The sequence below is a fragment of the Scylla paramamosain genome, chromosome 12, assembly GCF_035594125.1.
Source record: "Scylla paramamosain isolate STU-SP2022 chromosome 12, ASM3559412v1, whole genome shotgun sequence".
NCBI classification, from domain to species: domain Eukaryota; kingdom Metazoa; phylum Arthropoda; class Malacostraca; order Decapoda; family Portunidae; genus Scylla; species Scylla paramamosain.
In genome coordinates, this window is record NC_087162.1 from 25,965,512 (window position 1) to 25,992,097 (window position 26,586).

Here is a 26,586-nt window from a genome sequence, read left to right on the forward strand (position 1 = left end):
TGAAAATCCTGTACATACCAGGCTGACATTCTCTGAAAAATTAGAGTAATTAACAAGAGCCCTCATATATTACGGTTATAAACACACAGGTATTCCCTCGCGTCTCGGCCTCCAGGCTTCCAGGAGAAAGAACAGATTCTCAGCGACCACACTCCGCGGGGATTAGTTGCGCAGCACGGCCCGGCAGCAGAACTAATTTAGGCCCGTATTTAGAAACGCTTTGCTCTTTCACCAAGACAATTTTCAAAGGCTACAAAGTTAGGCTTCTCTAAGATGTTACTTCTGTTAATAATCTAAGTCTTGTTAATCAGTCACTAGAACCTAACCTAACAATAAAAAAAAAAACCCTGTGACTTCAATTAGAGCCTTCTGAAAGTAGTGGAGGTGCGACACAAATGTTTCAGACTACTGGCATTACCCCTGCCGCACCTTGATAGATGCGTCCCCTTCCATACATCCAAACCGATCGCGTCAGGTGCAAGAGAACCTCCCGACGAGCCTCTTGATCCTTTCACTGCTGTGGCCTCTTGCACTCGATAAAATGGTCTGGTGTATGTTTCTACCAAAGCACTGAAATTTTAAGACACGGCCGACAGAGAATAATTGACCCATGACCTCTCGAACTTGATAGAATGGTTTGCTGTAAATTTATAGTACAGAGCAGAGGAATTTTAAAAGATACGACTGACAAAGAATGATAGACTTGTTTATACGTAAAATTTTAGTTATTTTAATTAAGCAACAAGCGTCATAGTATCATTAGTTGTTGAAAGGGTTAAGTCGCGTCATCATTCACACATTCACAACTGCTCTGCGTTCATTCCTCTTAAACAACCGCACAGCCTTTCTCCAGACGTAATTCATGCATCTAACACTATCGTGCATCCACCCCACTCGAGGTCTTCCTGTTAGCTTTGCATCTCACATCACATCCACTTATCCTCATTCTTCCACCGCGGTCTCAACCTCAACTCTAAACCAGCGAACCGTATTGTCTTATCAGCAAATAGCAGTTAATTCAGACTCCACTCTCCTTCATTATCAACATTCAGTAGACTTAAAACTTACTTTCTGCGCTTACATTTCCAAACCATCGTAACACTCCTTGCATTACTAGATTAGGTAACTTATTTTCAGCACCGGTTTTCTCTGTGAATTGCTTATTTCTAGAATTTATCTAATCTATTTATCGATCTATACGTATTACTCCACACTTGTTCCTCAATTCCAGTATAGTTCTCCTCCTCCATTCTGCTCTCATTGCTTCACGCTTGAGCTCCAAGCAATGCAGTCAGTACCATTAGACCCTCATATAACTTTTCTGTTTGTTGAATCCATGCTATCAAGATCTAAACGTTATATTTAGCCTTCCCACACCTTTCTTGCTCAGTATACCGCCAAAGTCCATCCCTTCATCCAGAGCAACATGTGATCATAGATACTTGAAATAGTCCACCTTCTCAAGCAACGTAGTATTCATCATGTAATTTATATCTTTATTTTTAGTGTCACTCTGAATTTTTCCTCTTTCACAAGCACACTTCCACTCTCTTTTTTATCGTTGCCTCAATCTCAACTGAATCCGCAACCAGTGCAGTCTTATCAGCAAACAACATTTGATTCAGACTCCACTCGTAACACCAGCGTTCGTTCACCGGACTCAGGAGTCAAAACCTAACATTTTACTAAATTTCATAACTTTACTGTTACATCTTATTAAATTTCATAACTTTGTTCTTCATTCTGTTTCCTCCCTTCACGCAAACTGCCGAGCTCCTCCACCAACTACCACTGTGTGATGGACTGATAGATAGACAGATAGAATAAAGACATGGATAATAAATGCAAAAATAAACACAGATAAATAGATACAGATAAACAAAAATAAATATAGACAAATAGATGAGAGAGAGAGAGAGAGAGAGAGAGAGAGAGAGAGAGAGAGAGAGAGAGAGAGAGAGAGAGAGAGAGAGATTAAATAATTGTGTGCTATTTGGTATCAGGACGTACTGTACGTACATTCAAGTGACCATGTCAGCTCACAGCGCTCAGGAGTACAGGCTTCCTCTATACACACACACACTGTCGCTAATTCGTTCACCGTTATTACATGCATCACTCGGCCGCCGCTCAGCTTCCCCTCCTCAGTGACACAACAGTGAGGCAATGACGGGATGGGGAAGGAGAGAGGACATGGGATGGAGGGGCAAGGTAAGATGAGAGGAGGAGAGGGGCAAGAAGGTAGTGGATGAAAGGGGAGAAGGGGTGGAGAGGAGACAGGAGTAGTCAGAACATAGGGAAGGAAGAGGCTTAGATGACCTACAAGTTGACAAGTTCACCTTCCTGTGCGTCGTTCATTCATTAATAGTTTTGTTACCTGCGCCTTGCATCGGTAGCGTGACGGGCAGAGAGAGAGACAGAGACAGACAGACGGACAGATTGGTCAGCAGCGTACTCCTCCAGACAGCCAGTAAGTCATCAGTGTACCAGTACTTCACACACACACACGTCCCATGCCTTATCTGCCACACTGGACCCCCGCCTACTGAGCTGAAGATTAAAGAGTAATTGAAAGGAAAGTTTTCAGAGCGCTATGGACATATTACTATCGCCGACACACTACTATCACGTGGACGTTGCATTTAGAGCGGACTTCTTGAGTGGAACAGCTGCACTCCAGTTTTGTGTTACGCGAAGACAGCAGCCCACAAGTGTCGCTAACAGTTCTGAGCCATACCCAGCGCAGGTTCACGGTGTGTCAACTCGAGGGTGAAGCGTATTACTCGAGACGTAGGCCAAGCCACATTTTGTGTTGACTGTTTCTGAAAAGAAACTTTTGAGAGAAAAATATAAATAAATAAATAAATAAATATATATATATATATATATATATATATATATATATATATATATATATATATATATATATATATATATATATATATATATATATATATATATATATAAAGGGGCGTGGATGTATTCCACGTAATTTCTGAATCGAGTCGAAAATAATGTGTCGGAGTCTATAGAATTATCATCATCATCACCATCATTATCGTTGCTGCTGTTGTTGCTGTTGCTGTCTTCTGTCTCTAGTGCCAGTAGGCCTTTCCTTGGAGGCTTGGATGATCGGCCCAGCCCGCGGAAGCACTGACATGCAGGACCGCAATGGTCTCGACGCACTCGCGGGCAAGAAAGAGACTATTGGCAGGGTGTGGTTGACCTATGACCTCTCAACTATCGCAGTGACATTATTGGCTTCCATCTAACTCAAATTCGGAATCCCTGTTCTGAACTTATAGCTTACTTCGTTGTGAGACACTGTCTTTTGTAACACGTGACTTTCTTGTATACCAGTTTAACAGTTTCTTTTCATCTTGTTGCATGACGTCACTCTTCCCCCTTCCTGTTCCACCAGCTTGTTTTATTTATAACGTAATGCCAGTAACCCCTAGCACGGCTTCACCCCTACACCCCTTCCTTCCCTCCATCCCTCCTATTCCCGCATAGAAGCCCCAAATACACTTAAGAATGGATTATATGCCAGCCATGCCTCGGGTGGACGCCTTGACCTTGTGGCGGGGCTTATGCGTTTGCGGCGACACCACCTTCCCTGGCAGCCTGCATCCCACGCAAGGCTGCGGTGTCCCTCGACCTTGTGGACCAAACACCTCACTTGCAGGCAATAATATGACCTCGTTGTTGTGACAAAGTTGAATAAACAAGTAAATAAATACAAATAAATTAGTCAATTCCTAGTCTAAGCAGAGGTTCGTGTTTTATTTATTTTTATTTATTTAATTTATTTCGTTTATCTTTTATATATTTATTTTTTTAATTTATTTTTTCTTTTTTTCTTTTTTTCTTTCTGATGGATGAGTGGGTGAGTAATCAGCGTACGGATAATGGCAGTGGTTTAGTGCTGCGATCACCTGCGTACAGTACGTATGGTCCATTTATACCCCAGCCCGCGTTATTTCGTAAAGTTGTAGATACGCATGGCTCTAGTCACCACGTTTACCACAAACGGCCCATTGATGAATCGAGCCAAGTTAGTAAGGCGACCGAGATTTTGAGGCCAAATAATGAGCGAAGCCAAGAACGATTTTAGCCATGGAATAGACGGCCGTTGCGGTGGTAGACGCCCGCATCATCTGGTATCTTCAGACATTTTGACATGAAAGCATAACAATCTTCAGGGATTTAAAGATATGCAAGTTAAATCTAGCTTTAGCACAAGGCTATCTCCATGGCCAGCACTAAAACTAAGCTGTGGCTGATGTAAGGGTGCCTGGCCTGGCTTTGGCTTGGCTTGTGTCCACTGAGGATCCTGTGTCCTGTCGTACGAGTAGGCATGTACTGTCTGCAAATTTCACAAAGCGTCCATTGCTCAAGTCTCTGCTCGCAGTTAGGTAAGGTGCAGCATAGTATGGTATATACAGGTATTGTGACCTTGCACCGAGCTAAACTGCCGACTGGCACGCTACTTAAAATAACAAGAATGTTTGGACAACTGGTCGTAGTCGCATTTTTGCATATCACTGATGGCACTTATTCTCGTGAATCACCATAATTACCATTTAAGAGGAGGGGCAGGTGCGTATTTAGGAAGCATGACTCTTGAGGTAGTTTCCCTCTACTCTTAAAAAGTAAGACGCTTGCTCCTCGCACCACCATGCACCACATTTTCACCGCACCGACAATGCACGGTACAAGAAACCTGTCATGAAATGAAATATGAGAGAGAGAGAGAGAGAGAGAGAGAGAGAGAGAGAGAGAGAGAGAGAGAGAGAGAGAGAGAGAGAGGAAAAAAATCACCTGTCTTGTGCCTTCAATTAATGAGAGAGCTGCGTCATGGAGGCTCAGTCTCCGTCAGGTCGCTAAGCTGCTATGACCTAACAGATGCGCATGTCCCTCGAGGCGGATTTACATAATTAAAAAGATGAAATAGGCGGTAAAGCCTGGCGCAGCAGTCAGCAACCGTTGACTACATACCTGAGAGAGACCAGTCACCGCGGATTAGAGCAACTTTACCGACACGCCGAGGCCAAACTAATCAATCCACCATTGAAAGCATTAATAGAACTGATGCTATCAGTGATGAAAACTATACTCGTACTGAGCTCCTCTCCGCCAGCCTCGCCCATACTGAGCTCCATTCCCTCAGTCTTGACTATACTGACCTCCACCACGCCAGCTGCAATACTGAGCGCCTTCCAGCCCTAGCCTATATAGGGACCTTTTGAGCATCATAGTTGGTTTCCAGTGAGTAAGAGAGAGAGAGAGAGAGAGAGAGAGAGAGAGAGAGAGAGAGAGAGAGAGAGAGAGAGAGAGAGAGAGAGAGAGAGAGAATGTAAATATGTATACATAGGTATAGATACTCTAGATATACGTAAATAGATTTTATATTCTATAACTTTTTTTTTCTATTTACGTATAAGGATAAGTTTTCCACCGCCTCGTGTTCAGTGCTGTTGATTTTATTCAAAAACTTTATCTCTTGAGGTAACCTTTGACGAAAGACGAAGGAACAGACAGACGAATAGATGGAGTGCTTTCAGTTGCCTAGCTCAATACCCGGAGAAGGTCGTGTTTTCCACCTGTAGTGTCCGAGCGTTACATTGTCGCTGTCAACATTTGCTACTTCAGTCGCAGTCGGAACAGCCCTTAGTTTGCCTCGCCGAGTCCCAGCGGTGCAACTTGCCACACTTTTCCTTATTACACGTTTTTCCTTATTACACCTGACCACTTTGCTGATGACAGATGTTCCTTTCAGTTACCTTTGGCCACGTCCCTGAGCCAAGCATGGATACAATCTGTATAGACTTTTCGAAGCACAGAGAATCATGTCTCGTACCTTGTTGGAATACATTGTAAGGTCAGCGTTCCTATCCGTCCCGCCCCGCCCCGCCCCGCCCCGCCATGTGCCGCCCTTCCATCTGTCGCTGTCATGAGTCGGGGGTCAGTGGTGATGGCAAATATCGTGATTCAGAAAATTAAAATTCTGAAAAGTATTTTAAGTACTTAGACATCTATTACAAGCCATTTTACATCACACTTAGCTGAAGAAATATTCATCATGATGTGCATATATAAAAATAGATAGATAGAGAGAGAGAGAGAGAGAGAGAGAGAAACTGGGGGTCGGGAGTGCCTCGAGGTGCCCCATCAGAGGGTTGGTGGGGTTGCGGGGCGGGCAGCCGGGAGAGTGAAGAGGTGAAGAGGGGGTTGGTGGTGGCGGCTGGTTCTCTCTAATTCCGTGACGTGAAGAGACAACGTGGCGGCGTGTAAAGGACTACGAAGTGTCCTGACACCCCTACGCCCCTCCCTCCCACTCCACATTCGCCATGTCCACCATCCATCCTCCCACTCTCCCTCCTTCCTCCTCCCTCTCCAGTTACAGTGTATGATAGGCTTATCTCAAAGTACTAATCAACTCAATGGACCGACTATTGCTCCGTCCTTATCCTATATACGCAGTGTGTGTGTGTGTGTGTGTGTGTGTGTGTGTGTGTGTTGTGTGCACGCACGCACGCGCATCCTGGTGATTGCCAAGCCTCCTTCACAAAACTTTTAAGATATTATATACACGTCAACAATTTAGCATTCTATATGCATATCAATATTATGTTATACACGATCATGCAATTTCATAAATTCGCCTGAAAATTATCACTGTTGCGTGGAATTAAAATGGAATTGCGACACACTGATGCATTGAAGTACCTGTTACTAGTGTCCTTTCTTGCCAATCAGTGGAAATGCAGCGTCACCGGTCGGGGAAAGGGATATGGAGGCCAGCAGAATTGACTGGGTATTGCTATTCACCATTCATCATTTACTTCATGGCACTGTTATTAGAAGCCTACTGTTAGCGCTGCTCAAAACCCCTGCCGAAGGAAGGATATTTAGGCTGGCTGCTCATCCCTCCTTTGTCCTGGCGTGGCTGTCCTGAATTTTCTCCTCGTCCCTAATCAACATTCATTACAAAAGCAGAGCCAGTCTTTCAGATTAGAATGTATGTATGCATGTGTAAATATACGCATGACACACACACACACACACACACACACACACACACACACATACACACACACATAAGGTACTGAAAAGGAAAATAACTCTTTCACAAACGCAAATCTACAAATTGGAACACCTCCCTCCACATGAGTCTGTAAGCTTCATGAAACCTACTGTTCCACAAGCACACACACGAACTATTTATATCTCGTCATCATTACGACATCAATTTAATTTCATGCTGGATACTTTTTTTTTTTGCTGAGTCGCAGATATTTTTTCCAAGCAAGGAATTTCGAGTAACTATATTTACTCGTCTTCTAAAATTAATCTTTGTTCATTTTATTTTGATTAACACGTCACTTCATAAAGTCTGTTGTTTTTAATGCTACATAAATTGGACATACATTAAGATGCAAAGATTGAATGCAAAGGTTGAATGTTATCATAATAGTAGCTATATGTCCTACTCAAGTAACATCAGTAATTTTGTGACTGTGGAAGTGGTTACGAAAACGCAAAACCGCAAATTTTCTGTAAACGATTGCCAAAGTGGCGCTCGCTCTCTCTCTCTCTCTCTCTCTCTCTCTCTCTCTCTCTCTCTCTCTCTCTCTCTCTCTCTCTCTCTCTCTCTCTAAAATAATAAAAATAATAATAAACGGTTTATTATTTAGGATGTTAACAAACTGAAAATGTACATAGGGGGTGGGGAAAAACTTAACATTAATCCTAAAGGTAAGTCTAATCTAGGAGGGAAATACTAATGATTGATGGCTCGCACCATGGTGGGAATCGCACTGAGTCTGTACCGGTCCGTGCGCGGCGCCTTCAGGGGCGTTATTTTGTTGTGGTGTCTGGTGGCACGGACCGGACGAGGCGCGTCAGGCGGCAGCATGTTTCTGAGACGTGGATGATGCAGTAGTCCCCTTCCAAACTTCACCAGAGCCTCTCGGTGCCTGGTGGATATTCTGGACAGACTCAGGGTGGTCAGGGCTTCTTCGTAGGTGGTGTATGCAGGGCCAAGGATGACCCTGCACGCCCTTTTCTGCACACTCTCTAGCTGTAGCTGTTGAGTGTGTGTGAGGGAGGAGGACCACGCTGGGGAGGCGTACATGAGTTTGGGGAGGATGAAGGTAAGGTACACCCCCCTTACCTCATCTGTCGGCGTCCCCAGCGACCTGAGTCTGCGCAGCATGTACAGCCTGTAGGTAGCTGATCTTATACGGTGCTGGCGACATGCTGCTTCCAGGTCAGCTGGTCGTCCACCGTGACTCCGAGAAGCTTGGCACATTGGACCACCTGGAGGGGGTGAGGGCCCACTGTGAGCCGGGGAGGAGGTACTGGTACAGAGGAGGTACAGAAATGCATCACCACAGTTTTGCTGTGGTTGATGTGTGTGTGTGTGTGTGTGTGTGTAGGTAGCAAGCAGTTGTGTCGGTGGCGTGCCTCACAATAATGTGTTTTATCAAAGGAGGGGAAAACATTCTTAGTATCGCTATATTTATTTATAAGAGAAAATATACAAACGCCACACTGTAATAAAAAAAATATATATATATATATATATATATATATATATATATATATATATATATATATATATATATATATATATATATATATATATATATATATATATATATATATATATATATATATATATATATATATATATATATATAAGCAAGCACTTGCACCGCATTGCACTACAAAAATATAATACAAAACTTCCTGGCTGGCTCCTCAGATTTCTATGTCCGAGGTGTGGAAGTGAGAAAGCTCATGGGTGAGTGTTGCAGCCTGCCAGACGAGGTAGGCCTTGGCCCCCGGCAGATCATCACCCAGATAATGGTTCCAACACTCGTAAAGGCGGTTGACGCGGGCCACGTCAGCCCTTGAAGGTGCATCCCTCTGGCCCACGAGCCCCGTGTACTCGTGAGGTCGCCGTAGCACCATGCTAGGCCGTTCCTGATCTATTGTAAACACTTTGAGACCGTAGTGAAGCAAGCTACCAAAGTCATATGGGAGCCCAAGGTTTACCAGATCAGGGCTCTTCCTCATCCACGACGGCACAACGAAGTTCTTGTGCTTGTCCTTACGGATGTTGGTCCAGACCACTCGCACGTATTGATCTCGGTCTGGGCGCGTATGTTCATGGAAGAGACCAGCTACGTGCAACAGTTCGTGCAACACGATGCCCTTCTGTAAGAAACATGAAGCGCCCAGGAGTAACTTCTGATACTCTCCCACACCCACATGCCCGACGAGGCTGCCGCAACCTGTCGACGACTCCACTACTACCCGGTATTGCTGCTGCGTCGCGTTGACGAACTTGAGGCACGTGAGGCTGTTGAGGTAATGCATGGCAGCGTGTATGTCATGCACATGGGAAGAGTTGAGGACTCCTTCTGACACCTCCACAGGCACCGTGGCGTTGGGCCATCGCAGGGCGCGGAGCATCCCCGCGGCGGCGATGGTGGAGGTGACGATCATCCTGGCGTTCCCTTGTAGCGCTGTTATCGTGACCAGCACCGAGGTAACCTGGCACCACCAGTGCATTGCACTCCATATTACTTCGAACATGTGACTGATCAGCATATCTGTGTCTCTGTGAAAGACTGCAATGGCTGTTGGAAGGCAAAGGGAGTTTGGTTGGCTCACATCCGTAGAGAAATAGAGTCTCTGTCAGGTTGCGGTGTGACGTGGCGGGTAGCGTACGTAGCTTTCAAAGTATTGTAATAATTGACACTATAGCTTATTTGGCACCTATGCACTGTAATGTGATCACAATCACCTCCTCAAGCTTAAAATCAACATAATTTTTTCCCCGCCTCGAAACAAACATTTTACAGTCTTGTAACTTGCCTACTGAATACTGGAACATCCGTTCTCTCACAGCGCTAAACTAGATATGAAAAAACGGGTTGAGAAAGAAAGCACAAAACAATATCAAGCACCATCACTTATAACCCAGGCTAACATTACAGAACAAGACTCGCCTCAAGCTTAATGTGGCAAGAATCTTAACTAAAATTTAGTGTTTTATAACTGTATTTTGTGTAGAATATTGGTTTTAGTATGTTGATTTTGTCATTCTACTTGTTATTTTCCATATATCCCAATCCTACTTTGCTTATTATTTTATAGTTTAAATTATCTTTTCATATAATTTCCCTACATTTCGTGTAATCTGCCACATTCGTGTTGCAAACATTTTTTTTTTTTTTTTTTTACTAAATGCTGAGATCTCATTTTTTATCTTGACACTGCTATACATTTATGTTACAGTATGTTTCCTCATCCACGTGATCTAGAAAGTGACAATACAATACAATATTAAAGAACCTAATGAATCCCTTCCATTGCCATACAAGCAAAGTTTCTTGCCCACTACAGCAAGGAGCCTCACTAAGCAGGTGTCTCCGGAATTATCTGAAGTGCATTGCAGAATCGAGGTAAACAGTTATTCCAGTTCACTGTTGTTTGCTGGTTAATTTTGGGAAATATTATAGAAATGTCAGCATCTACTGAAAGCCTACAGATGATGGAGGACTTCAAGAACATAGATACGTGACATGCTAGGAATCACAGGATAAATAAATTGTATTTATGGGATAAATATCCAAGCCAAATCTGTTTGTGTGTGCGTGCGTGTGTGCGTTACCCTGACCCTTGTGAAAATCATAAAATAAAGCTAATTTGAATAAGGAATCTGAAACTGGATCATAGCTTACACTCTCATCACTTTAGTCAAGTTTCTTAAGTATCGTGTGTCTGGGAAGAGGGGTTAGTGGAGAGACTGAACAAACAAGTAATGTGGAGAATGGGATGGGTGTGTAGTAATCCTCTTTCCCTGTTTTGTTTTTTGCATGTTATTTACTCAATTTACCATTTTCGTAGCATTATATGTTATTCATGAAATGAACAATGAATAGGCCAAGCTGTGTGAATGTGTGTGATATTGTTAGAAAACTGCCTAAATTAATGCAACAAATATAGACATTTTTTTTTTTTTTTTTTTTTTTGTATTGTCATAGGGATGTGATGACACCACATGAGGAGTGGTGCAGTTAGTCTGCCTCTTACATCATGCAGTTGCCACCAGGCAGCCCTGAGTGCTGACTGCACACATACTTGGTTGCTACTGTGTTGTGGAAGGTGAGTAAAAGGAATGCAGTGGGATACTATGTATTCTCTCGGTCTCTATTTGCAGTATATGTTCCTTCAATGGGATTGGAGAGGCAGGGACAATTTAATTTTCTTACACCCCTGCCAATACTTAAGCTTTGGTTGTGTGGTTCACACCTGGAAATTTTTCTTGCTCTAGTTAGATTTGCTGAGATTTTTCAATGCCAATTCTAGATATTTCTTTCAATGCCAATTCAAAGTCATCATCAATCAGGCCTTATATTGAACTATAAAAACAGAACAGTTAAGGTTTGGACATAATATTTCCTCCACTGCCTTCTGAATCTCTGAAGAGTTACTGTATTCACTGTATTCTGGTTTAAGGTAATATAAAGAGAATGAGCCAGTAAACTACCTTTCCACTACACTCCTTATGTTGAGTGACATCTCATTCTTCCTACAAATCAACAAGCTGAACTGTATATACAAGGATTTGGGGAGATTTTCACATCTTACAGTTTTGTGTGTTACTTTTCACTTTAAAAAGGGTTATCAGCCTGTGTATTATGAAAGCTTTCATAAGATAATGCAAGCTGTGATGTCTATGCCAATTGTTTTATTTCTTCATCACAGATGGTAAGTGCATACTAACTAGTGTTAGCACCTAGAACAAGGAAAAGCCCAAAATGTTCCCACTAAGACACTATCAGAACAATCCACTTGTTATACCTCTTCTGCCCCTTTCAAAAATACTAGGAGGACAATTTCTGCACAATATCAAAGTAAGTTTCTTTGGTAGTGCACCACTTTATTTTAGGTTAGAACATTACAAAGCTAATGTTCTTCATTCACATTATTATTGGTTACAGAATCAAGGAGAGTGAGGATATCAGCCACAGACTCCAAGTAGAAAAGAGGAATCTGTTTCTGCAGAAGAGGGTCGTTGGCCAGGGAAAGGTTCCGAGCGTCCTGCAAGGTGGCCACCCCAGTCAACACCAGCACCGACCACATCCCACACTCATTTCCAAACATGATGTCAGATGCCAGCCTTCAAGAAGAGAAAACAATATATGCTACAAACAAGAAGTGCGAACACACTGAATCATCAATGTTTTCTCTAAAGTATTTACTATACTACCCAGTGTCAATCTAACACTGTTATTTAGTCACCTGAGGACCCATAACATTGCAATTAGGCAATGCTTTTGTCCCCAAACAATTCTATATTCCCTTTTTGTTTTGATTTTTCAATAATATTACACCCACCAAAATTCCTTACTTCTGTGATATCTTATTATATTATAGATTTTACCCAGAATCTTCAAAATATGTTTTAGGACATTATTAATTAATCTGGTTTTAAAACAAAACTAGATCTAATATGCAGAAAAGGCAATCAGTGAATGACTTATCTAGGTTAACAAGTTTGTGTACATGAAGACATGTTTGGTTATAAGTCATTTTGGCTTGGACAGATTCCTTGTTAAACTTTGCAGAATCTTGTTGAGTCTGGAAACTTGGCAAGTCATGAGATTTTAATGTTTATGGTATATGTATCATGCTTATATGGACCTTCAGAAAGGAAGACCAAGGATGGGATGTTGTGCATTAGGAGAGAGAGAGAGAGAGAGAGAGAGAGAGAGAGAGAGACAGACAGACCAGACCATCCTCAACTTGTCTAGGTGTGACTTCCAATGTGGGACACCTCAAATGTGAGTGGCCAACACATAGTAAAAAAATTATTCTGAATATCACCCCTCAGTCTCACTCTCAACATATTCAGAATAATTTTTTTACCGAGACTGAGGGTGATATGCATGAGAATTGGACTACCATGGTTTTGTAATTACTAACCACAGCTGCTTCATCATACCCACCCAACCACCCCACCCCACCCCACAGTATATTATTGTCTTTTGTCACAGCCACTCAGATAAGCACTCATTTCCAAACAAGATGTCAGATGCCTGGCTATCAAGGGTTAAAATAAAAACTGATATATAATTACAAACCACAGTTGTTCGCCACCCCTATCTCTCTCTCTCTCTCTCTCTCTCTCTCTCTCTCTCTCTCTCTCTCTCTCTCTCTCTCTCTCTCTCTCTCTCCACACCTCACAGCCCCACAGTATGTCCCCCCACAGTATATTTACAAACCACAGTTGCTCTCCACAACCTCTTGTATAATGCTAGGTCTCTCTCTCTCTCTCTCTCTCTCTCTCTCTCTCTCTCTCTCTCTCTCTCTCTCTCTCTCTCTCTCTCTCCAGTATGTCCCCCCACAGTATATTTACAAACCACAGTTGCTCTCCACAACCTCTTGTACAAGCTAGGGCTCTCTCTCTCTCTCTCTCGTGCTTACAGTACCGAGGCTGAGCTTTGGGATCAAATGGTCCTGGAATAAGGAGTTGAACATGCCAATAGTCATATTCTTCCTTGTGTTGAGTAAGCACGTGGCTTGCTATGGGTAATCTTGCATGATTTTCTGAATATTGTGATGCATTTTCATCTTCATGAACTAAGAATTCTGGGTTGTGATACTTGTCAATATGTGATGCATTTTCATATTCATGAACTAAGAATTCTGGCTTGTGATACTTGTCAATATCCTCCACAGGCACAACATTCACTGCTTTTTGCTTAACTTTAGATTTTGACCACTGTTTGGGCTTCCTTACGTTTTCTTGATTAGGCGATGCACCTAATCCCAAGGTACTCTGTTCATCAGATGGAAAGTCTGAGGAAACACGTTGTGTTGAAGTATCTTTGAATATATAAAATGCTTGACTATTAGTCTCTGAAGGCAAATCTTGGATACATCAGCCAGCTGGACCACCCAGTGCAGGCCCACTTCTGTTACCACCAACCCTATGATCCTGGGATTTCAGGGCAGAAAGGGCCACATGCTCATTCTGAACCGCTAATCTCTTGGTCATCCATCCTCCCCTCTATGGTAGAATGACTCGCTCTAATCTGGAACATCTTGCGGGATTCCTGAAGACTACACAGAGGCTTTGCTCCTGCTTGAAGGCCTTTCTCATAAATGGCATCAGCTCACTTATAATTGCTAGTCTTCTCCAATTCCCATACCCATTTTGATGTAGTATTCTGCCAAAGATAAACATGAGCCTTTTGTCTCCATGGTCTGGTAAACCTTTAGTGGCTTTGTTGACAAGTTGGCATATCTGATCCAGATGTCCAAGAATCACTCATCATTCACATAGTTTTCCTGAAGATTTGTCATTCATGGCCATCAAACATTTTTCAATCAAGTCAGTCAGTTTTCTCTCCTTGCCCCCTTTGGAATAATTCTACTCCATCCATCTCCTGAGTATGTTCACAGCTCCTTCTCAAATTCATGCCTGATATTAAGTTTCTGTGCAGCATTGTCATCAAGCACCACAGACAGCACAATGGCTTTCCTTCCTTGCTTCAGAGGCTGAATATTTTTCTTACTCTGCTTCCACTGACTTGAATCATCATGGGTTCTATCCATGCTTCATCACACCTCAACATGCCTGCCAGCACCTCACCCACATCCTCACCTTCACACTGCCACTAATGTTACTTCCCACACATAACAATGACAGGATGAGGCTTATAAGACCAATACTTTCACTGCTACACCTCTCTCTCTCTCTCTCTCTCTCTCTCTCTCTCTCTCTCTCTCTCTCTCTCTCTCTCTCTCTCTCTCACAGGATGTTTACAAATCAGTCTCCTCTTGTATAATTCTCTCATCATATCCCGAACCACAGTTGATTTTATGAACCATCAGCCACACAAAAATTCCTGTCTCCCATCACATCCAACATATTCAGTGTTTTAGTCTGCATGGCATCTTATAAATAAAAGTGAAGAGGGCCTGTACAGTTAGTAACAAACAAACTATGAATCATAAAGATACATGGAAATAAATATTTTTGAGGAGTTACAATATTTTGCTTTGACCTCATGAAATATAGAAGCGAGGCAAGACGAGTTGTGCAAGGGAGGAAAGTTGATGGATCTCCTAAGAATACAATATAAAAGAGAACAACAAAAACAAAGTGAAAGAATTAACTGCACTAGTAGCCACATGCAGGTAAGACTGGTGTATCACAGATTAACCCTGAAGACCCAAGTGTCACTTGAACTGTCTAGTGTGTGAACAATGCATGTTAAAGTAACGAAGGCTTGCACAAGATTTGTCAGGTAAGATATGTCCTGTAAAATAGAAGGAATATGTGAAGAAGCTGTGGGATCAAATACAGCATCCTGAGGTGATTTACCTCCAGAAAGAACTGCAGGAGGTGAGACGATTAAGAGTGCAAGTGTGTGAGAAGCATTGGCTGCAGTAGGAAGAACCATGGATGAAATGGAAGGACAGAGTGCCTGACAGTACAAGGTGAAGGAGAGACAGAACTAGTGCAGTAGAGCAAAGGAAAACATGCATGCAAGGACAGGAGTAAATTGAGAACCTTCTGTCTTTAGCCATTCCCTGGGAGTTTAGATGTAAGAAATCACATTTCTCTCAAAGTAACAGCAACAGAAGAGGTTCGCTTTTCCTGTTCTTGCATGTTCTAGTCCTCTCATTCTGTTCTCGCTCCTTTTCCTCATATACTCCTGTACTCTATTCTCCCATTTCACAAGGGTCCTCCTCTTGTACTCACTATATCTAACACACTCAAAAACTAATTAATTTCTACTCATCTGCTCTATGGCAAACCACCTTAGGGTATTGCACTTAGTTCCCTCAACCAATCCACATTTCATTCCTTCATCTTTACTTGACACCAAACCTGTTATACAAACTTTCATTGCTTTCACTATGCACTATTTGCACACCACAGACATTTCTCAAGAAACTTCCTTCACTTCCTTGGATCATTGACTACTGCGGTCTTTCATTTCACCTCAAAGTCTTTTAACTTGCATTGGGGTGAGTGGTGGTACAATGATTCCTTCACACAGACCTTCTTTACTTCCATGCTTACTGATCCAAACTTTTAGTGACAAGTCCCAACAGAATGTGAAGTGGAAGCACTCACGTGTCACCAATGACCAGTGTCTTCTGTGGCTGGACACCGTATCGTGCCTGAAGCATGTACAGGATGGTGGGTGATGGCTTGCCCATCACTTGTGCTTGCCGGCTGGAGGCTTTCTCGATGGCTCTCACCAGAATACCAGCAGCTGCAATATTGTGTTGTCATCTATTACCATAATTAACAATGGCAGTTTTCTAATTCAATGAGAAGGCATTTGACAGAAAAAAAAACAATACTAGAATACTGTCTCAAACATAAAGAAATATCATGAAAATTCCTTAGAAATTAATCCACTATCAAATAGTTGTCCAATTTTACTTAAAATTAGAGCCAGTAGTATCCAGGTTTCACTAATGATATGATCTCATTATATTTTAGCATTTGTGCACATAGATGCAACATCCAGCTTTGGACTAAAAATGAGGATAGAGAAAGTAGGAGGGAACAGAAAAGGGGCTACTGTCAGTTGCCTCAGACACTTGTTTTTCAGTGAGGCTAAGATGATGAGATTTAGTAGAGAGGTGGTGTTCTACAGATTGAAAATTAGATCTAAGACTGTGAATGTTGCAAAAGTTAATAAAAAGTTGAAGGGTGTCAAGACATTTAGGGTTGATACCGGAAGAGAAGTCTGACCTAGGGACATCTGTGGTCCCCAGATGGGGACTTGGTTAGGCTTTCAAGAAAATGACAGATCCCTGGGGGAGATGACCATTCTAATTTGATAGGAGCAATTCTTGCTAATGACACAAGTAAGGACTCAGCCAGTAAAGCTTCAGTAATAAGAAAACAAATGTAGATCAGTGAAAATACTGACATAAGTGTCTTGGCTGACAGTCCTAGACATTCACTAGACAAGGTTTCCTAGGAATGAACCATTTCTGTACACCAATGAGTGAGTACACAAGTAATCCTGGATCACACTTGATGTGTCAAAAACAATATTTTACCAAACCCTTGCATTCAAAATTGTCAATACTATTGGTCATGGCTCTTGGACACATCTTTTTGAGACTTCTTTCCAAAATGTTTTAACAATAAAATAGAATAAATTGGCCTTTGTTTAATCTTTACATATCGTTGTAGATGTGACAGATATTTACATGCTTAACAATTATGCTTAACAACCAACTTGACAATTAATTAATTAACCAACATTAACTTGACAATGATCGAGGGTGGCACTTCAGACTTGCTAGGCCCAGGGCATCTCATTAACACATACTTACCAGGCAAATGCAGTGGTGTGCCAGTCACTATGTACTTCTCATCTGTGTTGGTGGCCAGGAACAGACACTCAGGGTTGGCCAGGTAAGTGACAGCACGAACCAATTTGTCATAACTAAACTCCCGATCAAAGCCAACAGCCACTGCTCCAACATCAGGATCCAGGCCCAGCTTCCCCTCAGCCAATGCAGCATATATTGACCCACCTATTCTCTCAGGCTGTGGAAAATTAATAGAAATAATACACATATTATATTTTCTCCTCCACCTTCTCATCCTCCTCCTGAATGTCCAGTAAGAACTAAGAACACTCCAGTTACAAGTAAAGATAGAAGGTCTGAGAACACAAATAAGCTTAGAAATTAAAAGATATATGCCAAACTCTGAAAATCATTCCTGTCTCAGTAATTCTTAACATCTTAAAAGAAGTTCTGGACCCAGGAGAAAACCTCTGCACACAAGCTCATCCCCTAAAATGAGACAAAAAACTGTTTTCAAAATTCAAGAACATATTTGGATAATGATAAAAGCTGGATCTTAGTGAGACTTTTTTCTTGATTTTGAGAGGTGATCTGGGAAATGCATAAGTTTTTTGATCATGGGCCACCCTAATATTGCATGCAAGCCAGATATTCTTTTTCAATTTTCACTAGCTTAAAAATACAACCTTAAATTGAGAGCAAACAGTCAAAATTGCAATGTATTTCAGAGAACACTCACTGAACACTATTCAAGAACCACTGTTGTGTTTTATGTTGTAAATGGTTTACAGAAGACATGCAGAGCCTCACCCCAACACCTATGCAGCGAATACCAGCATCCTGCATCTCCTGGGCAATGGCAGCTGCCCCCACAACATACACCTTCTTCTGGAAATTTATCTCCTTCAGGTACTGTGCCAACACAAATGAAGCACAAATGATGGATTCCTGCAAAAGAAGGCCAACTGTTAATTCCTTACTGCTGCTATTGTTGTTGTTGTGGTGGCAGTGGTGGTGGAGACAGTATTTACAAGGTGAACAACTTTGCTATCTGTGTAATACCTGCATACGTAGCTCCAACCTTGTGCTATTATTTTAACTTCAAAATTAATCAGATAGGAAGCTTTTATAGATAACAAAATTGTCTTTTTTTCCTAAATATGTTAATTCATAAAAAAATAAATAAATGTAATAAATGAATGAATTGATTTCAATCACTATGACAATGCAGGAACAGCCTCTAGGGGTATGTGAGTTAAGCTCCCATCAGGTACAAGTGCCTTGCCCTCAGCCTTCATCTGGCCACCCTCCAATGCTGCCTTACCCTCTCAACGCTGAATCCAAGAGTGTTACATTTTCTGTAGCAGTCATCTTGGGTTACTGTGGAGTTGTTGGTCACAAGGAACACTTTTTTACCCATTGACTTGAGCCTGGAGACCACCTCCTGGGCCCGTGGCACCACATCTATGCCTTGGGCCCCTTGCCACAATACACCTACAGAAGAAGGGGGAGCAATGTATAAACATTCTTTAAACACCTTACAAATAATATCTACAAAGTTTCCCACACAGAAATATACAAGATCCACAAGTACTGCTTGGGAAACTCTGCAGCAGTGTGATTGCCTACATCTCTGCAATTAATGTGAGTAGTTCTAATAATTAAATTCCTCACAAGCTCATATGAGTTGTGTCTGGCACTGTGTATGTAAAACATGTGGTAACTTATCCATATACCATTGTATTGTCCACCAAATCATTAAGACATCAGTGATTTACCAACACTGAGAAGTCCTGCAGGGCTTTATTGTTTCACAGGTGTGAAGTCAGCTCAGGAAGGTTAAATGGGATCCCCAAGTTTAACCACTTATCAGTTCCCATCTGTTTGCATTTGTGTTTGCACCTATGTAGCTGTAGCTTCACGTCCTGGTGGTTTCACCCTAGGAGAGGAGTGGTTTCACTACTCATTATGTGTTGATGCCAAGATGTAAATGTACTAAACTAAACTGTATCAGAACTATACAAGTTCATGTATATAATTCATAACAATATTTGTTGTAGTACCTTTCCTTGACAATAAAACAATCAGTGATAAACCCATCAACCACAATGGATGGCTGATGCCCATTCAGTGATGATCAAAACTTTCCTTCCATCCTCCTGCCACTCAATGATAGTCTAAATTCATACACTTATTCATATACATATTACAGTTAATAATTTTTTTCTTACTTAAGTCTGCAAATCCTGAACACAAGTGCATTGGGGAAGAAGCATCACCTTGCCACTGTAGCAAAAAAAAAAAAGCCTTGCCACTGTTAAAAGTGTGACAGAAAAAGCAGCAATGCCTTGCCACTGTCAAAGCCACTCTTTGTGGAAATACACCTGTCAAAATGTTTGCCAACTATTCCTGAACTCCATCTTGCCCAATATTATGCAGTCTGATTGCAACAAAAAAAAAAAATTAGACCAACTGGATTCCTAACACACTTCATTCAATTTACCAAAAGTCCTGTTGACCAAATGACTGAAGCTGATGAGGTGGTTGTGGTTAACTTTCATGGTCAGGGGTCATCTTGACTTGTGTGATTATTATGGTGCTGTGTTTGACTTCAACATACCCAAAGTATGATTAATGTGACCTGACACCAGATACCTTTGCATACAAAGCCAACTGTTGTCTCTTGAAATGAAACTGAGATAGTATGAATTTTACAATTACAGATCACCATACCAAACTAGCCAGACCTTTCACTTTCCCTGTTGTATAATACTAAAATTTCTTATGGATACTTAGTTATCCTTTATAATAAGTGTGTCACATACAAAATGAAACTTACATTATGTAAGACACAGTGGCCTTCCTGTAAATGTAAAAATTTTGGGGGGGACAAGTCCAATATGGCTGTAATAGCTCTGAGAATGTGCTGCATCTTAAATTTTTTTTTAAGTTCAGCAAGCTCTGCACCACTCTTAACTTTGTGCTGGCGCAATCAGTAGTGCAGATGTTGGTATATTTATTAGTTTCCCGTACAGAATGGCACATGCTCACATGTATCTCTTTCGTTCTGCCAATGAGAGCTGTCTTTTTAATGATGTATTAGAACATCATGCCTCCCCTCCTTCCGCGGCCTCGCTGCACAAGACTTTCTTCTTTCTCTCACCCCTATTCTGTCCACCTCTCTAACGCAAGAGTTAACCAGTATTCTCAATCATTCATCCCTTTCTCTGGTAAACTCTGGAACTCCCTGCCTGCTTCTGTATTTCCACCTTCCTATGACTTGAATTCCTTCAAGAGGGAGGTTTCAAGACACTTATCCACCAATTTTTGACCACTGCCTTGACCCTTTTACGGGACTGGCATTTCAGTGGGCATTTTTTTTATTGATTTTTGTTGCCCTTGGCCAGTGTCCTTCTTACATAAAAAAAAAAAAAAAAAAAAAAAAACATCACTGAATGTCATTTACTTCTGTCCAATACACAAACTATTTTCAGCCAATCACTTCATGTATATGTGGCAACCGCAACAGTCAGCTGGCTATCCACTAGGGTATTCAGTGTCACAATGGCAGCCGATTGCAGTGGACATTAATTTAAGTACCAGGATTTTATTGTACAGTTCCATAAGCATGACGACTTAGGTGTACATTTCTTAAGATCATATGGTGTTATACCAAAATCAATCTTGTGCTGAACAATTAATGGCACTAGATACCAAAATCAATCTTGTGCTGAACAATTAATGGCACTAGTACTCTTTGAGGATGAGGAAGAGGTCAACCAATTATATCCTGGACATTCCATTTCCTATAAAGGCATATGGTTAGGCAAGGTTAGGTTGGGTTAGTGCCCTTAAGGGGGAATACAGTGGGGAGGGGGGATTAAGCCCTTCCAGTTAGGTTAGGATAGGTTAGGTAGGAGGAGATGGTTGGACTTGAGATTTCCTGTTTTTTTAAATATGACATCTAATCCTAAGACTTTTTTCACGAATGTCCAAATTTGGCCTAATTTGGCTTTCCCCATCCTGAAACCCCATTTTCCCACCAGGTCCCCAGGCTTATTTAAGGGATTTGGGAGATGGGGGAAAAGATGGGGATGGACCTATTAAAAAATACTGGAGGACCACTGTATTATTGGTTTATATGTAGAAAAACAGAAAAATCAATGGACAAGTAGGCAGTGAAATCACTGAGGCAACACAGACTTGTAATGTAGCGAAGCCACTTGAACAAACACACCAGTAAGTGAAACCTTTGAAAACCATTAAAAGATAAGAGGTTTGGATCAATTAACATTTTCTTTGGGCATCACACGAGAGAGAGAGAGAGAGAGAGAGAGAGAGAGAGAGAGAGAGAGAGAGAGAGAGAGAGAGAGAGAGAGAGAGAGAGAGAGAGAGAGAGAGAGAGAGAGAGAGAGAGAGAGAGAGAGAGATTCATCAAGGAAACATTTATTGCACACAACAAAACCTACTACCATTTTCATCCGTCACAGTGGGACGAAGTAATTACGGGCTTTTAGCACAGAAAGCTGACAGGGCAGCGAGGGTCACATAACGCACAGCTGGTCACGACTTAGGTCAAAGCTGTGGTGGTCTTGCTGCTCACTGGTCACAAACCCTAATGCTACAATGATTGTGGTAGTGTGGCTCCAACTAGGTACTGGATAATAACACACACACTCATTCCCTGCCAATGAACCATATTCTGAAACATCTCTCCGCCGTATCTCCGCTACTTTCGCAAGGCTCTAGTTGAAGGGCGTGTTTACGGTTCTAGTGACATATTGACTAAATTTCTACATTATTAACAGAAGCTTTCTTGAGAGCCCGGCTTATAATTTTTGTGACATTTGAAAATAGTAGTGGCGAGAGCAAAGCGTTTCAGAAGGGGCCATTACCTAACAGTCCTGCCCGCCATGTCTAGGTTTTCTCACCTGCTCATCAAGTATTTCAGTCTTCCTGGGTCCTGCAGTACTATGTGCACTTGTGTCCGGGATATTGCTGGAGTCCCCTCAAGTTAATGCGCTATATCCGCCCATAACAGTACCAATTATACTCCGCCTTGGCCAGCTTCTCCCTGAAAGAACCTCGGCTGCCGCCATGACTGATAGTCTTCTCTGGGTTTCACGTATAGGCATGTCATATTAAATAAGCTTTTTTGTGACCAAATATATTTACAACATATTCAAGAAAAAGATCCAAAAAAGTCAGATGCGGTAATTCAGGCCAAACTAAATATTCTTAGGATAAATGCTTGAGAAGTAGCCAAAATTGAGATTTTTGGCCAATGTGGCAAACCAGGTAGACACCAACATTCACCGACTGCTGGTTTGCTTTAATACCAGTCATCAGGAATCTTTGTATTGATATTTTAACTTGCTCGAGGAAAGTATTACTGTTAATATTCTTACAAACGTATAAACTTTCTTTGATACCGTTTCCCTACAGCCAGTCAGCCTTGGCGCTATGCATTCTATTATATATATATATATATATATATATATATATATATATATATATATATATATATATATATATATATATATATATATATATATATATATATATATATATATATATATATATATATATATATATATATATATATATATATATTTTTTTTTTTTTTTTTTTTTTTTTTTTTTACGTAAGAAGGATACTGGCCAATGGCAACAAAAATCCAATAAAAAAATATGCCCACTGAAATGCCAGTCCCATAAAAGGGTCAAAGCAGTGGTCAAAAATTGATGAATAAGTGTTTTGAAACCTCCCTTTTGAAGGAATTCAAGTCAAAGAAGGGTGGAAATACAGAAGCAGGCAGGGAGTTCCAGAGTTTACCAGAGAAATGGATGAATGATTGAGAATAATGGTTAACTCTTGCGTTAGAGAGGTGGACAGAATAGGGGTGAGAGAAAGAAGAAAGTCTTGTGCAGCGAGGCCAGGGAAGGAGGGGAGGCATGCAGTTAGCAAGATCAGAAGAGCAGTTAGCATGAAAATAGCGGTAGAAGACAGCTAGATATGCAACATTGCGGCGGTGAGAGAGAGGTTGAAGACAGTCAGTTAGAGGAGAGGAGTTGATAAGAAGAAAAGCTTTTGACTCCACCCTGTCTAGAAGAGCAGTATGAGTGGAACCCCCCATACATGTGAAGCATACTCCATACATGGACGGATAAGGCCCTTGTACAGAGTTAGCAGCTGGGAGGGTGAGAAAAACTGGCGGAGACGTCTCAGAACACCTAACTTCATAGAAGCTATTTTAGCTAGAGATGAGATGTGAAGTTTCCAGATCAGATTATAAGTAAAGAACAGACCGAGGATGTTCAATGTAGAAGAGGGGGACAGTTGAGTGTCATTAAAGAAGAGGGGATAGTTGTCTGGAAGGTTGTGTCCAGCTGATAGATGGAGGAATTGAGTTTTTGAGGCATTGAACAATACCAAGTTTGCTCTGCCCCAATCAGAAATTTTAGAAAGATCAGAAGTCAAGCGTTCTGTGGCTTCCCTGCGTGATATGTTTACCTCCTGAAGGGTTGGACGTCTATGAAAAGACGTGGAAAAGTGCAGGGTGGTATCATCAGCATAGGAGTGGATAGGACAAGAAGTTTGGTTTAGAAGATCATTAATGAATAATAAGAAGAGAGTGGGTGACAGGACAGAACCCTGAGGAACACCACTGTTAATAGATTTGGGAGAAGAACAGTGACCGTCTACCACAGCAGCAATGTATGTAAATGGACGCCATATATTAATCACTGTATAAAAACTGTAACATGGACATTGTTTTCTTTGGAGGACTGGGAAAGAGGGTTGGTGGGCGTCTTTTGTAGGGCAATAAAACAAACGAGAGAAGCTATGCCATTCTAAAACGGGTGCTGTTCTCGCGGATGACCGTAATGCTAGATGGAGTCGGACCTGAAATTTTCGAGTGCAGAGCAATGGTCACCTGTGCAAGGTGGATGGACGGTCGACTCTGAAAAAAAAAAAAAAAAAACAGGGATAGTATACGCTACGTACGTAGATGGCCTGGGGCTGGGCAAGTAGCCGCTCTCATTTCAGTACGTGATCGGGGCTACGAGTGGTAGGTATGAGTCAGATGAAGAGAGGATGGCCAAGAACAGGTGTGTACGCTAAATAAAACCTATACTTAATTCAAAAGAAATGTGAAAAAAATGCCATATGGCAACCATACACAATTTTAAAGTAAAAGTAGGTGGCTATACTATTTAGATGGCAGTAACATAGTAGATGCAGGCGGTTATGATGATTTCATGAGTTATGACAATTTTAAGTCTTTTGAACATCCGGCCCCGGAAAAGATTAAGTTGGCGCTCATCTCCATTTCATAGCTCTCCTCTTTGAGCCAGTGGCGGATGATACCTCCTATCCCGAGGCAAAGAGTTGTTGTGACATCCAGGAAGCCTAAGGAGGTTTCGTTATCACGGGGACGCTGAGTAAAGATCCTGAAAGCACCGTCCTCCCCTTCCCCCCACCCAAAAAAAAGCTAACAAAATTCTTCATAATTTAGATCCAATTTAAATTTCGATACTTGAATAGAGTTCTGAGAGTTAACGTTGTGAAAAGTATCAAGAAATATTTCAAAGAAAGTAACATTTTCTATTTTTCGTTGTTATTTGAAGCAATGACTTTCAGAGAGTGCAATTTAAAGTGTAAATACTGGATATATGTGTAAAAGACTTTCAACAGCTATTCTCTTACCATTACCAGATATCACATCATTCATATCTTTCATATAATTTTAGACACTATCCATTTCTCATTGGCCGCTTTGTTCTATATCTCTAGTGCTCACCCTGTAACCAAGCTATGTTTTACATATTTACACATTTACTTATCCATTTTCATTAGTAATACCACGATACTTAACTCTCTCTCTCTCTCTCTCTCTCTCTCTCTCTCTCTCTCTCTCTCTCTCTCTCTCTCTCTCTTTTCATCAGATATAACTAAAGAGTTAGTAGCTCCTTCCATTTATCAACGCCTTAATTACTCTTTCTTTCATTGTCATCGTTCTTCGTCCATTACATCTTTACACTTCTCCACTCTTAACTATTAATAAATAAAAATAAATAAATAAATAAATAAATATACACAATACTAGACAGGGTCCAAGCTGTTTTACTTTCCTAACTTTGGCAAGCATCACGTTTCTTTGGTGATTTATACTTGACAAGTTTTTGGCACTTCAAATGTCGAAACACAATAAAAGAATAAGTTAACGCACAAATACTAATACATTCACGCAAGAGCGAAGGGACATGCATGGCTCAATGCTTGTATGGCACTGATACCGATGGTGATAACGTGTAACACTGTAAATGTTTAGCTGCAGCGGTACAGTGAAATACTTTGTGTTGAGAACACTGCCATTTCCATAGGGAGCAGTGACTGAAAAAAAAAAAATAAATAAATAAAGGAACACATATAAGTATTCCAACTTTCACTATACTGTTCAGTCCCACCTACGCTGGTGAGGACGGTAGACTTCTCATGCAGTCCCAGTTTACTCAGTAGAAAATCATTCACTAGGAATGCCTCAGCACAGCCTCTCGCGCCACAGGTCGCGCTTGCATGCAATGGAAGGCGCTTCTCTGCATGGTTCTGCGGCACCTGGGCTGAAATCACACTTTACTCACCATCACAGTCGAGAAGAATAGTATCTATCTCCCCTAGTAGCTGCTGCAGGGAGTCCCTGTCCATAGACATGGGTAAGGAATCCATTTTGTCACCGTGACGACGTGCCCTGCAGGAATGAGCCTCCACCACTTCACCGCCACCTTGCTCCAGAAATAGCTGCCGCCGCCACCCGGTTTATCGTCTGTGATGGCTGAAGGAAAAATATATCATCACTATAATATTATATTATTTGTTTTGTAAGTGTGTGTACTATATATGAATGAGGCACGACTACTGCATATTCTGTACACTCGTTACCTTCCCTGGACTGACAAAGCTTGCCACTCCGCTTTCGGTGTGACAATCTAAATTGCTCCTACGCCCAGCTTTTGATGCATTATTTAAGACTGACCGTACTGTCGCACAGAAATAGACGTTCACATCAGGATTAATACTTGTTGGTACAATGCTGTAATCCCTGTTGTAACCATTTTAATAGTATATATATATATATGAACTGTCATCGGCTGGATGATCGACAATATATTGATTTCGGCAACATTACGTTACCAGCTTAACATTTCACGT

At 41.4% G+C, this 26,586-nt stretch overlaps 2 protein-coding genes and 1 long non-coding RNA gene across 5 annotated transcripts in view; 1 reads left to right on the forward strand and 2 right to left on the reverse strand.

Annotated features, from left to right (window-relative positions):
- LOC135105969 (uncharacterized) overlaps positions 1 to 14,281 on the forward strand; it is a 17,973-nt gene extending 3,692 nt beyond the window's left edge. Inside the window, exons 2-3 of the long non-coding RNA XR_010271078.1 lie at positions 11,061 to 11,181; positions 12,021 to 14,281. This is a non-coding gene — a long non-coding RNA (uncharacterized LOC135105969). The remainder of the gene's footprint in view (positions 1 to 11,060; positions 11,182 to 12,020) is intronic.
- On the reverse strand, positions 8,717 to 9,559 carry LOC135105968 (low choriolytic enzyme-like). Its single transcript, XM_064014706.1, has one exon. It carries the CDS (start codon positions 9,514 to 9,516, stop codon positions 8,767 to 8,769), a length of 750 nt encoding a protein of 249 aa, XP_063870776.1. The 5' UTR covers positions 9,517 to 9,559; the 3' UTR covers positions 8,717 to 8,766.
- On the reverse strand, positions 11,935 to 26,440 carry LOC135105967 (glycerol-3-phosphate phosphatase-like). Of its 3 annotated transcripts, XM_064014704.1 has the most exons (8): positions 26,019 to 26,145; positions 22,305 to 22,447; positions 19,152 to 19,312; positions 18,698 to 18,867; positions 18,184 to 18,321; positions 17,395 to 17,611; positions 16,172 to 16,313; positions 11,935 to 12,199 (listed from the first exon to the last, which is right to left on the reverse strand). In XM_064014704.1, exons 4-8 carry the CDS (start codon positions 18,791 to 18,793, stop codon positions 11,986 to 11,988), a joined length of 807 nt encoding a protein of 268 aa, XP_063870774.1. In that variant the 5' UTR covers positions 18,794 to 18,867; positions 19,152 to 19,312; positions 22,305 to 22,447; positions 26,019 to 26,145; the 3' UTR covers positions 11,935 to 11,985. The 3 variants fall into 3 exon arrangements, with proteins under 3 accessions (XP_063870774.1, XP_063870772.1, XP_063870773.1); XM_064014702.1 differs by lacking the exons at positions 19,152 to 19,312; positions 22,305 to 22,447 and adding an exon at positions 26,317 to 26,440 and having other exon boundaries at positions 26,019 to 26,209; XM_064014703.1 differs by lacking the exon at positions 19,152 to 19,312.
- Between the last annotated feature and the right edge of the window lie 146 nt (positions 26,441 to 26,586).

Coding starts and splice junctions, on each gene's coding strand:
- LOC135105968 (XM_064014706.1), bottom strand. CDS start 9,516: ATGATCGTCACCTCCACCATCGCCGCCGCGGGGATGCTCCGCGCCCTG.
- LOC135105967 (XM_064014702.1), bottom strand. CDS start 26,103: ATGGATTCCTTACCCATGTCTATGGACAGGGACTCCCTGCAGCAGCTA. Junction 18,322..18,697: donor TTGGATTCAGCGTTGAGAGG/GTAAGGCAGCAT, acceptor CTTCTTTTGCAG/GAATCCATCATTTGTGCTTC. Junction 16,314..17,394: donor CACACCACTGCATTTGCCTG/GTAAGTATGTGT, acceptor ACAATATTGCAG/CTGCTGGTATTCTGGTGAGA.